At 41.3% G+C, this 12,364-nt stretch overlaps 1 protein-coding gene across 1 annotated transcript in view; it reads left to right on the top strand.

Moving 5' to 3' along the window:
• Nucleotides 1-12,364, top strand: part of PITPNC1 (phosphatidylinositol transfer protein cytoplasmic 1) — a 79,255-nt gene that overhangs the window by 47,960 nt on the left and 18,931 nt on the right. Inside the window, exons 5-6 of the mRNA XM_066200348.1 lie at nt 2,553-2,624; nt 11,645-11,740. Coding sequence (XP_066056445.1) covers nt 2,553-2,624; nt 11,645-11,740 — 168 coding nt within the window. The remainder of the gene's footprint in view (nt 1-2,552; nt 2,625-11,644; nt 11,741-12,364) is intronic.

Raw genomic sequence — 12,364 nt, 5'->3', positions numbered from 1 at the left:
GAGGTGGCAATACCTAAGATGCCTCCTTTGGGAGCTTTACACAAAGACACCTTATCATTGAAGACACTGTGACTGGAGATTTTGAATTATTCTGTAGAACTAAAGTTTAATTTCAGGTTAAAGATTGAATTTGCCACTATTTCATTCCCAAGAGGAACCTTGCAAGCTGTAGAGGTGGTGAAATGGAGAGCTGGAAGCAGTGCCCTGTGCATTCCTGTGTGTGCTCGGGATCGATCGTCTCCAGGTCAGCGCTGGAAGAACACGGGCCCCAGAGGAGGCAGAGCAGAAAGGGAGTGGTGCTCAGAAGAAAATAAGAATCTCCTAAAAGGTTTATTACCTGCTATTCACTCCCCAGTCTGATTCTGACTGTTGCATAACAATTTTAATCCCCAGTTAATACGCGGCCACTTGAGGGGAAAAAACCCAACTTTTTGCACGATGAATAATGGTCTTTTGAATGATGCATAAACAGTTTTCTGGTTCTGCCAGAGCCCTCTGCCAATTAGTCAGAGTGCAGCTGATGAATCATGAGACACATTCTGTGAAATGTTCAAAAATTTGGACCCTGCTAAGTGTTCCTGTAAGGCAGCGAGACCCCCCACAGCTGCTGGAGCAGTGGTTGCCAGCCAGTTGAGTTTCTCAGACAGATTTTTGCGGTGGAGGACTTTCTGGTGAATTTGAATTTTCATTTGGGGTAAGCCCATGTTACCATTATAATCTCAAATTAGGTTGTTACTGTTCTCTCCCTCATACTAAACACAGAGGGAGGCTGCCTGTGGGTGGCTTTACAGAAAGTGGCTCTCTAATGAGGTGGCTTGAGGTAAATGGAACCATTCTTCTATGCTATTCTAAGGATCCTTGGTCTTTCCTTAATGCTTCTTTTTGAAATGCAAGGTTAGAATATCTCTTGTTTTAATCAGAGCTTAGATTCTGGGTCACAGGAATCAACAACTAGACTCAAGCAGGGCTTGCTGAGCAGCTACAGGCAGCCCAATGCAGTCTCACGTTCAGTCCATGGAGTGGTGACATTTCAGTGCCACGACCCGACTCATTGCTGGTAACCTCTGAACAGTGACTGAAAATAGCAGGCATTTATTTAATACCGAGGTAAAAGGGAAATCTGGCATTTGGCTTTATTTATAACCCCCTCTGAAACTGCAGATGTGCTTCAAATCAACAGCAGGAAGGGGGATTTGCTTTCCGTGGCACCAGAGCCTTATTTTGAGGAATCTGCCTCACTTGATTTTTCAACGAGGATTGATTCTAGATGAGCTTATTGATAGTGGATATCTTGTGATCAGAAGACTGAACGATGACTTGCTGGGTGATACCCTTTGAAGGAGGGATGGACTTGCTGCGGTCTCCAAGGAGCTGCCTTCTCATTTCAGTTGTTGCACTACACCCGGCCTCCTGAATGCCCTCTTCCCTTACACCAGCCCCTCCCTTAGAAAAACTCTCTGAATGTTTTCAAGCCTGAACTTGGACCAGCAGCAGTGTGAACACTGAGGCATCCAAACATCCTCATTGTATAACCTGGATGTACAGCCCATGAAAGAGTCATTTGCCACAGGGGATTAGTGATGTGTCACACAAGGAACTGGCAGTTAATGCAAGGAAAGCCTCGGTGACTAACAGGAAAGACGCTGAACTAGTGTCGTTTAGAGCTGGTTAGACAGCTGCTCTATCTGCCTGTCTGAAAACTTGCTTTGAAAGAACTGTGAAATGATAAATAAAATATATTTGAAATATTTATTATGGTGGGATTATGTTGCCTAGTATTACAAATTCTAGTCTTCATAAGTCAACTAAGCTAAGCAACCCTCAGAAAAATAAATTTATTCCTATGTAAGTACAGAATAATAATCTTTAACAGAAAAACATTGGTGGGTTGGAGTTTTGGGGGGGGTTGTTTGTTTGGTTTTGGTTTGTTTGTTTTTGGTTTTTTGGGGTTTTGGGTTTTTGGGGTTTTGGGGTTTTCTGGCATTATAATCTAAAGATTTTTTTGGATTTAGGATAAAGGATTTTTCACAGGGGCTCACAATCCATCTTAATTTTATTAATAGGAAATTATCCCAAAATTCATTTCTCACTGAAAATTAAGAAAAACCCCTCACATATGAAAGCATTGCTGTCTGTCTGGTCTGGACCTGCATCTGGTGAAGTGTCCTTGGGTTTTTGTGTATGAGGCTGGTCTATGATGAGGGATATCAAGTTGCTCTCAAGATCTTGGTGAATTGAATTTCTAACAAGACAATCAGGACATTCATACTCCTGGGCATGGTGAGCAAGAAAACCATTGCAACTAATTATTCCAGACTGCTTATAGTGATTTATTTATATCTTCATTATAATTTTTCAGCTTTTAGATAGAATCTCTGGATCCCTCCAGAATCATCAAACCTTTCAGGTTTACATTCTGTGAATGTTTACTCTTTTTCTTGAAGTAATCTGAAAAAAATAGGAAAGGTGATACCAGAAGGGATGTACTGAATGTGTCAGCTGATGAAGCAAGGCGTACTCCTTGTGTTAAACATACTTTTCTTTTGTTGCAGTGTTCATTCTTGCCTAAATTCTCCATTCATATAGAGACAAAATATGAGGACAACAAAGGAAGCAACGACAGTGTAAGTATGACACCTTGTGCAAATGTTGATTTAATCCTCTTTGTTAACCACAGTCAGTGTCTGGGGCCTGGAGGTCTCTCAGTTTGGGCAAAAGGCCCCATCAAACCTGTGCCTTTGCCCCTCCCTGGGTGTCCTGGTCTTGAGCAGCTGCAGAGGAGTTTCCTCTGAAGTGCCACGAGATGGAAGATCTGTGTACACACCTTCCTTTCTGCCTCTTCTCTTCTGTTTGTTCCTTCTCTAAACACAACATCATTTACAGATGTGAATTTAGTAGTAATGAACACTTAGGAAAGTAAAGAAAAGATGACTGGGGTTTTGTTGGTGTGCTTGTATTCCCCTTTCTGTGTTTCACATTATTATCTCTGAATAAAGGGGGTTGAATTCCAAGGAGGTATCAGGAAGAGCAAACAGGAAACTAAACAATGGTCAGAGATGAGAGATGTCAGTAAGCAACTTGGGGGAACAATGGCTGTGCACTCAGGTGATGCTTTTGGCAGTCACTTACCCGAAGTGAAAAATTTTCAGAGTTAAAGAGATAAGAAGGACAATTAACTATGTCAAATCCTCTTTAGAGGAAGGGTGGGAGTGAGTAGCCAACAGCTGCTTATCAGAGAGGCTCAGGAGCAGGAGGTCAGTCAGGCCTGGTTGTGCAGAGAGGGAGCAAAGCAGAGTCATACACCTTGCAAAAAAAACAAAACAAAACAAAACCACCTTCAATAAAGCCCAGGATGTAAAGATTGAACCCTTGGGTTCATAGAAAAGTATGTTTCTCCCTGTTTCATTTTGGGATGTGTTGGCTGCAGACCTATGGGAAGAAGTTTCTTGTAGGCATGAAATAAAGTTTAAATGTCTGGAAATTAGATCTGTAAAACAGAGACCCAGTGATGGGGTGTTTGAACTCATTCTTGAGAGGGAAAAAGGCAGTCAGGCATGTTTTAAGGGGTCTGAGCACAGCCTTTCAGTGTTTTGGAGTGTCCCTCCAGCAGCCTCGGTAAGAGGAAAGTGTTCTGTTCTCCAGGTGGGAGGTACATCTCCCTCAGCCCCCCGGGGCTGCCTGTTCATGAGGCTGACAGCTGTTGCACTGCTTATGGCAGAATAATTACATGTACAAGAACAAGGTGGAATTTGGAATAATGCTTTTGGCATGCTGACACTTTCCCACTGGGAACATGACAGGGATCATCTATTAACCACCAGATACCAACCACTCACAGTGGCTGCTACTCTAAGCCAGATCAGTGAGTGAGTTAAAAAGGAGTGTATTGCATTACCAGCTAGATGAACATGGTGTAATTTATGCACTTTTTAATGTTCACTTCTGCTTTTTGGCAGCACTTTAATTCAGAGCAAGCCCACACCTCTGGTTTTGGGAGGTGCAGACTAATTTTCTGGTGCATTATAATGTCAGCAGTGAGCAGACATGATCTGGGCTGCTGTCTGACAGAGGAAGAACTGAAGCTGTTTAAGCAGAGTGAATTCTTTCAGTGTGTCAGCTTGTGGCTAAAATACTGTGACTCAAGCCCTGAACAGTATCCAGCCAGGGAATTCAGATTAAAGTGGCCCAGAGGTGGGATACTCCAGTGATGTAAATCAAAGAAACTCTATTCTGCTTGAATCCAGCTCTTCCAATGTCGTTTTTACCAGGTTGCCAGTGGGGTAATATCATATTACCTTTCTATTGCAGCACCTGAGTCACAGACTAAGCCAGTGTTTGCCTAGATTAAGAGATTTCACTGACCCCTACTTGAACTGAGGAGGAGAAAGAGCAGCTGAATTAGGGGGTTGCGCTCCAGCCCTAATTTCCGTGATTTTGTAATTCTGAGATCTGTGCTGTTCCCTGGTGTGAACACAGTAAACTAGTGAAAGATCTACATTTTTGTGCTCCCGTGACCTTTATCTGGGACCACAGGCATGACTGGCACAGCACCGAAATGCTGGAAGGTTCCTAAATATGGAGAGGCTTCTCTTCACCCAGACACCTTGGAACCAGGAGTAGGAGTCAACCTCATTTCCATTACTCAATGGGCAGGCTTAAACTTCCCTTAAGAACTTGCAAAGTGCATTTCTGCTTTGTGTCAGACGAGTTTAGATTAAATGTCACTGTTTATCTGGGTAGAAAACAACAGGAAGCACAGCACCCGTTCCTATAGATTTCCATAGATGCACTGTATTTTCCTTCATTGCAACTATCAGCCTCGTCTGATGAAGAAATAATTAATCCAAAAAATACTTTTGTAAATTTTGCAGTTGTAATGCAAAATAGACTGAATGAATATTAATGTTACAGTAATGAGGGCAATAATTCAAATCTGATTTTACCTCAGCTATTTCTCAATGTATTTTTTTAGATCATACAGGTTTTTTGAAGTCTTTGCCCTCTGATCCATTCTTCATTTCCATACTGGCTGATAAAGTAGATATTGATTGTGAAAAGCAATACTCAGACATAAGGATGCTAAAACTAATTCCACTGATCCATGGAAGAAAGCAATATAAATGGTCTTGGGTTCCTGTCATTTGGCAGGCTGGGATGTTATTAGAATTATTTTATTTAACATGTTGTGTTGTCTGGTATAATTCTACCCAATTATTGCAATATATCTTGATGCTGAGTTCCTACTGATTTTTCTTCCCATTTGGCATGATAGAAGATAGTAGTGATACTAGTGAAAGATGGTATCTGCTCTGGAACCTGATTTTACCGTGTCTTAGACTTCATGATCATTTTAAAGCTGTTTTAAATGTGCTAAAGCATTCTTCTTCCAATCTGTTAAAGTTTGCAGCTGATTTGCATAAATATAAACACTGACAGAAAGAACAATGGACAATAAATGTCTTTACTGAGGTAACCTTGTGTAGTAGTGCAGAACCATAAATCCACTGAGCTGTGATTTCAGCGCTCAGAGCAGCTGACTTTGATGTATCTCATGTAGATGTTCCATGGCAACTCTATTCTTAGAAAAACAGAGCCAGTGTTGGATGAACATGTGAGTACATCAAATATTGTCCCTGCTACCTTGCAGCTTTACAGCTTCATTAACACTGTCAGAAACTGGACCAGTGAGTCAGGCCAGTCAGTGTTTCCTCTTCCAGATCTTTTAAATTAAAAGTCAGCTTCTGACAGAGAAATTTTATTTTGGTTTTACTTTTATTTTAAATCAAAAAACGGAATTTTAAAAAATGTTTTGTGAGATGTAAATGACGTGGGAGGTGGCACCTGTAGAGCCCATGAAAATACTGCTTCCCTTTGAGCTTCCTGAGCTGCGTCCATTGGTCAGGGTGGTTTTGGGCAGTGCTGGGCAGGGGGAAGTGCAGGTGCCTACAGCCTCAGTGGGCACAGACCAGGGGAAAAGGGCACAGTAATCACAGCCTTCTCCCAAAGGAAAATGAGCACTTCGGGAATTTGAATATAGACAGACAAAGTCTGTATCCTGAATATTAAAAACATAAGGACATCTGAGAGAATTCTTACAGGTATCTGCTGAATGAAATGGTAGAAATCCGGGCAGGGGGTGGGAGTTACTGCTTGTGTGTCAATAAATGGGGTGTGTGCTTTCCATGACAAGACTTCCTTAAGCTCTTCTTTTATTTGGACAGGTATTTTCTTTCAACAACCCATTGACTGGTCAGTATTTGTGTCACAAAGGACTCATTTAGTCGGACTGTTGTCTTGCTCTCACTTCTCTCCCATCTCTTTTTCTTACTATTTCAGTGTGCACTACAGACACACACTTTGGGTTTCTTCCCCTTTTAGTGGGGAATGCACCAACTGTGCATTACAATCAGCTGTGTTGATTCCAGGGACCCACCATATGGCTGAGTGGCTGCTGTAATCAGTGCCCAGCCATGCCACACATGGCTGTCCCTGCGTGTCACACTCTGCTGCTGGGCAAAATGTCTGCAAAGCAGCTGAAGGTACAGGAAAGGCAGAGTGGGGACAGACACTGCTCAAGCAAATCACTGAATCACAGAGACATTCAATTTTCCTATTTGTTCCACAAGGATCATTATGTTTGACTGATTTCTGTTGGTTTGTTTTGGTTTGGTTTTTAGTCACAGAATTAATTGCTGCTGATATTTGGACAGTGATTTTTTTTTTGCCATCTGATGGTGTCTGGGGAAAGCAAAAAAAGTACAGCTTGGCAGATAATTCAAAGGTTGTCAATAATGAAAATTCACTGTATGTAAAACTCCCAGTGCCTTGTTCTTTGTAACACAACATTTTTCTCTGGAAAGCTCAGTGGCTGGAAACTGATTATGAAACTTAAGTAAAATAAATTTTAGGTATGGCAGCTAACAAGAAAATCCATTTCTAGTTTGGTTGAGTTTAGGGTGTTTTTTTCTCTATTTTTGTCTCCTATCTTAGTAATGTGGAACTAGGTTGTAACAAACTTGAATATAGCACATGGAAATTAAATGTAAATTTACTATTTAAGGCAACTGCCATGAAACACCGATTTCAGCTGAAAAGGATTCAGCTGTGCCCTGGTTTAGCCCCACTGCACCACAGGATCTCATTCTGGAAACTGTCAAAAGGATTGCTGGGCATCACTCAAAATATGGCAAAGGGACACCTTTAGGGTGACTTTATTTGTACCTGGATTTTCCTGTATGATGGTACTGAGTAACCCATAATTTGCAATGAAAAAAAATCATGACTTTGTGATGCTTTTCCCCCCTCTAAGAAGTCTGAAAAGATAAAGGCAAACAAGTGGAAAGGTTAGTCTGAAATTCCTCGTGAGGGAAGAGCTCCCTTTGTTGAACTGCAGATCGTATGTCCCAAGCACATATGGCTATCGCAGAACATATGACAAGGCCCACACTGACAGAGTGTGAACAAGTGATATGGTTGTGCCTCTACTTCTTCATTTTTCTAAATGAACTACTGAAGTTAGTCAATAAATCTGGCACTTGAACTAGATATGATTTTAAAAAAACTAATCCCAGCAAATATTATAGATAGGCTATTGTGGTCTTGGAAGCACAGCTACTTCGACATAATTACATAAAAATCCAGTTCACTGTCCAGAAAGTACAAATCTTAATGAGATATTTTATAAGAGATGGAATAATAGGGGAGTCGTGACATGGAGATCAAATGGAGCAGGGAGCAAGGCTGCAGATAAATATGAAACTGCCCCTCCCACTCTGTGGAACACAGGGATATTCCCAGCCAGTTCAGGGAGCCAAATTTTCTCTTCTCAAAGAGAGATTCATTTTCACAGAAAAATTACTCCCAATTATGAGTGTCCACATAAATAGTTTTATCCCATGAACCGTTTTGAAATTGGTCAATTCCTGTAATCTCTGCCTGAATAAATCTCAAAAGGAAATGAGGGAATTTGGAAGTAGCTGAGGTTGGAGCATGACTTACTGAAGAGTTACACACTGAATAAACTCCATGGGTCGAGTTCTGAGTCGGAGTCTTCCTTCAGAAAAATGAGAGCTCCAGTGGAGCAGGTGTCACAGCCTGGGGAGCAGCCAGTGGTTCTGGCCATGGCAATCTGCAGAGATGAAAATTTCAAGGTGGAAAGCATATTTTGTGCATTTTTCTAATGAAAGAAAAGGATTATTCTTGCAGTCCTTACCACAATTACAGCCCTGCCATGAATTAGCTGTCTCTTTACAGACGTCTGACCACAAACTCCTCGTTTTTAGGCTGGGAAAAAAAAAAGCATTTTGTAATAATGACAGCGCCAAACACCTTCCCAGCTGGTAATCCCTTGGATGGTTCTTTTGCTCTTGAAGATGGAAGACAAACATCACAAGAGAGAATCATGTATTATGAAACAAAGCCAAGCCAGAGGCACAGATGTGACCCTGGGAGTCCTGGTGGTGCAGATGAGTGAGGAGTTTGCCAGTGTGGATGGAATCAATGCATTCAGCAGAAACTGGCTTTATGCTGTTTAAATCCAGTCCAGGTTAGCTGAGGAGATTGGCCATAAAAGTTGCATTTTAGATTGACTACATCTGAATAAATTTGAAGCCAGCAACATAGCCTGAAAATAGAAAAAGAGGGGAAAAAATAGGAAAAAAATGCTTGTAGAAAAGAGGATATTAAATTTCCCATCACATCCTAACCTGACTTTCTGTTCTGACTGTGGCTACCAGAAGGGAAGTCACTCGCAAAGGATGTGCCAGGTCATGTCCTTATAGGGCAGGAGGGAAACAAAGGAATGAAATTGAAGTTCCCCAGGACTTACATTTCTGCAGTATCCTGTATGAGCTGTCTTCCTTGAGGTCCTGGAATCACCTGCCTGGGGGGGTTTTGTGTACTTTTCTTTTGGTTTCTGGTTGGTCGATTGGTTGGGTTTGACGTTGGTTGGTTGGTTGGTTGATTTGAGGGGATTTTTTTAGTTGTTTTGGGGTTTTTTGGTTTTTAATTTTCACCAGAAGAAACCACTGACAATCATAAAGACCCAGTTGAAACCTTTCTCCCACTTTCTGTCATTCTGTGGGTGCTGTAGTCTAAATTGTGCTGAGTTTTCATTCCTCGTAGGAAGGGGAAGTATGTAAATGTTTCTTGCAAAAAAGCTGTCATGTTACTCCCCCCAAAATAAAACCAAAACCCATGGCACAAAGGCCACTTCAGCCTGAATGTTGCTCTTTGTTTTCCATTTGATTATTTTAATCTCAATTAATTACTTGGCTTCCAAATGTGAAGCCTGTCCAGTTCTTTCCAATATAATATTTAATATTCTGTCTTTCTACATCATCTTCTTAAGGATACAGATTGTTCTCACCATTCAGTTTCTGCACATTTGCAAATACAGTTGCACAGATTGTGAGCCTTATGCTTCTTTTTGTGGCCTTCAATCTTTTCCTTTAAAACTTTGAAGTTTTTTTAGTCTCTTTGATCCCAACTACAATAAACCCATCCTCCCTACAGGGTTTCAGGCAATCTAAGATTCTGTGGCTAGGAGAGGCAATAAGAGAATTAGAGCTAAGAAAGAAATCAGTCTTGTTCTCTAATGACTTCTTATTTTCGACTGCTGATAGAATGAGAAGATTAAATCTCTAGCTGCAAATCTTGTGAGGACAATCTGAGAAAGGGAGAAGCATAAATGATTAGACAACAAGTTCTGCTGGCAAAGGGAAGTGAGAATGTCATTCAGCAAACTTCTGGAATAAAGGAAATGGTCACAGACAGTCTCGGCAGCAAATAAGGCATCGTTGAAATGGTTGAAAAATTCCTCCTGGTTTTGACAGATTGGCAAAGGCATCTGTCATCCCCTCTTCCATCACAGCATTTTAAAGAGAGAAAATGAATTTAGAACAATTTTCATTCGAGGTGAAATATGTGGATCAAGCCTGGGACAGAGCAGGGCACATTTCCTTGGATAAGATACTGGGTAATAATCTCCATTAAGGCCCTTGCAAATGGGCAGAGATTTGCATGTGCTTGAATTTATGGGGCTTGTACCTAAACTATGGACAGATTCAAAGCCTCAGCTGACCTGGAAATGTCCATTTAAGTGCAATTTCCATTATTTTAGACAGATTATGGGGAAATGCATCTTGTTCCGGAAATAGTTCAACTGATTTAATCAGGGGCTGCTCTGTATTTCTGAATTTGTTTAGGAAAAAAGCAAGCGAGGAAGCTTATAAAAGGTGACCTATATTATATATATAAACACAGAAGTGATTTACATCAATGTACCCAATTCAGAGAAGGAACACTACAGGAGAAGGGCTTCCCAGTTCCAATTTGTTCAAATAATCAACATAATTTTTTTGCAAAACAACGACTGGAGATGGATAATAGTACAAATAAAACCAGTTTGGAGTTTCTCAGTTCTTCTTCAGTTTCAGATGTATGAACATGTTACATCCAGCTCAGTGAGCGTTCAGTGCTGCCTGTTTTATTCACTACCAAGACAAGTTAAAATTGTAGAGTCAAACTTCAGCTTTTCCTGTATTTGAAAGATGATTTCCTGAGCGATGTTCTTCCTACCAGCTGGTTCCCGTGTTCACTGGAGTCCATTGCTCTTTTTGGATGCTTTAAATGGGCAGCCCCAATGCTTTCAGAAATAATGAAGCAGCATTTCTGTTACTAAAGAGTTACTGGCAGTTTGTATTTTTAACTGTTCCTCTAGAATTTAATTAAATCAAGAGAGCATTCACTGCATTTATTAAAAAAAAAAAATAATGAAAACAAAAATATTTTTGCTTCCTGGAAATGTCAGCTATAGAACATTGTGCCCCAAAGGAAGAAGCACATTGTGAGCTTATTACTGATCCTGACAGTGGATGCACAACTTCCCTGAATTTCATGGCACTAATTCATGGTACCCTTTTAGCTCAGCGCTGTTTCCAAGTCTCAGAATCATGAGGGAAATGTATTGCAGACACAGTGTAAGTCACATGGGTCACTGAGATGCCTAAATAATTAAATTATGGACACAGGCACAGAAGGATACTGCGCTGCAGCTGCAAATGACCTGGATTTTCAAAATATCTCCATCGTTTGCCTTGCATAGAACAGGAGCCTTGCTGCCCCAAACAAGGTCCTAAAGGATTGAAATGTGTGTGCACGGATGGGTTGGGGAAATTTGCAGTTGCCACTGAGGCAGTTCAAGCAAAATTTTGATTCTCAGTGTAACAACTCAGACTGACTGTTCCCAGCAAACCACCTGCACATTGCTGTAGTCCTTAGAGGGTGAAAACACCCCGAGTCCAGAGAGTCGGGTTTTTTACACAGTGACAGACTCTAGTACAAAGATTGGAGAGTACAGCAAAACCAATCCAAATTGTTGACTTTGCTGTTTGTAATCAAAGTCTTCATTCCAAAAAAATCCAAGGAAGTACAGCAGTGGGAGCAGGAAGTGCTGAACATGAGTAGGATGGAGAACGTGACCGTGTTCCTGCAAAAACTCAAGTATTTTACACAAAGCTGTTCAGGCACAAGCTAAAATAGATTGTGTTGCACAAGTCATTGAAACTGCTTGGAACAGTTATTCCAGGTGGATTTTGTGAAGGTGTTGTTCTGTAACAGCCTTGAATTTCTTTAACTCTTGCAGATTTTTGACAAAGAGGCTAAAGATCTGGAGCGAGAAGTCTGCTTTATTGATATTGCCAGCGATGAGATTCCCGAGCGCTATTACAAGGAATCAGAGGTAAGAGGCAACTTGGCTGTGAACTGGTGAGGAAAGGAAGGTAAGGGGCTTTAGAAGAGCCTGGATAGGAATCAAAACCGTTTTCTTTTTGTATAAAATCTTGCTGGTCAATAATATTTCAAGAGCATTTGGTTAGAGGGGAAGCAGACAGCAGCCTCTCTGTATAGACTGCCCGACATTTTCTTTTGCAGATGATTCTTTGAAATGCTTTCCTCCCCTTATCAGAACACATCCTGTACCAGACCTTTGATATTCAGCTGAATTTGTCCAAACTAGGAAAGGCCTTTCCTTTGCATTATGAAACTCAGTGAAGAGTTTGCAGATCTGAGCACTTTTAAGCACCCCTGCTGTCCTTGCTTGCATCTCACCCTGATCAGTGAGTCCCGCAAAGTGCCCAAGCCCGGCAAAGGACAGCTGTGCTGCACTGACAAGGGGCTGGTGCACAATTGCTTGAAGGGAACAATGACACAAGACCAAGAGGGACTGAAGCACACTGCAGACTGCAGCAGATCTGCCAAAAAGCATCAATGGCAGCAGGCAGAGTCACTCTGAAAACTCCCTCGGAAATTGCTCCCATGTATATTTGATGCAGCACATCTCTGAAGAGCGTGCTTCTTCTAGGTC

Source organism: Chamaea fasciata, unplaced genomic scaffold (genome assembly GCF_029207755.1).
Source record: "Chamaea fasciata isolate MVZ Bird 193981 ecotype frontalis unplaced genomic scaffold, bChaFas1.0.hap1 SCAF_19, whole genome shotgun sequence".
NCBI classification, from domain to species: Eukaryota; Metazoa; Chordata; class Aves; order Passeriformes; family Sylviidae; genus Chamaea; species Chamaea fasciata.
Note: the sequence above shows the minus strand (reverse complement) of the source record. Positions and strands in the feature narration are given on the sequence as shown.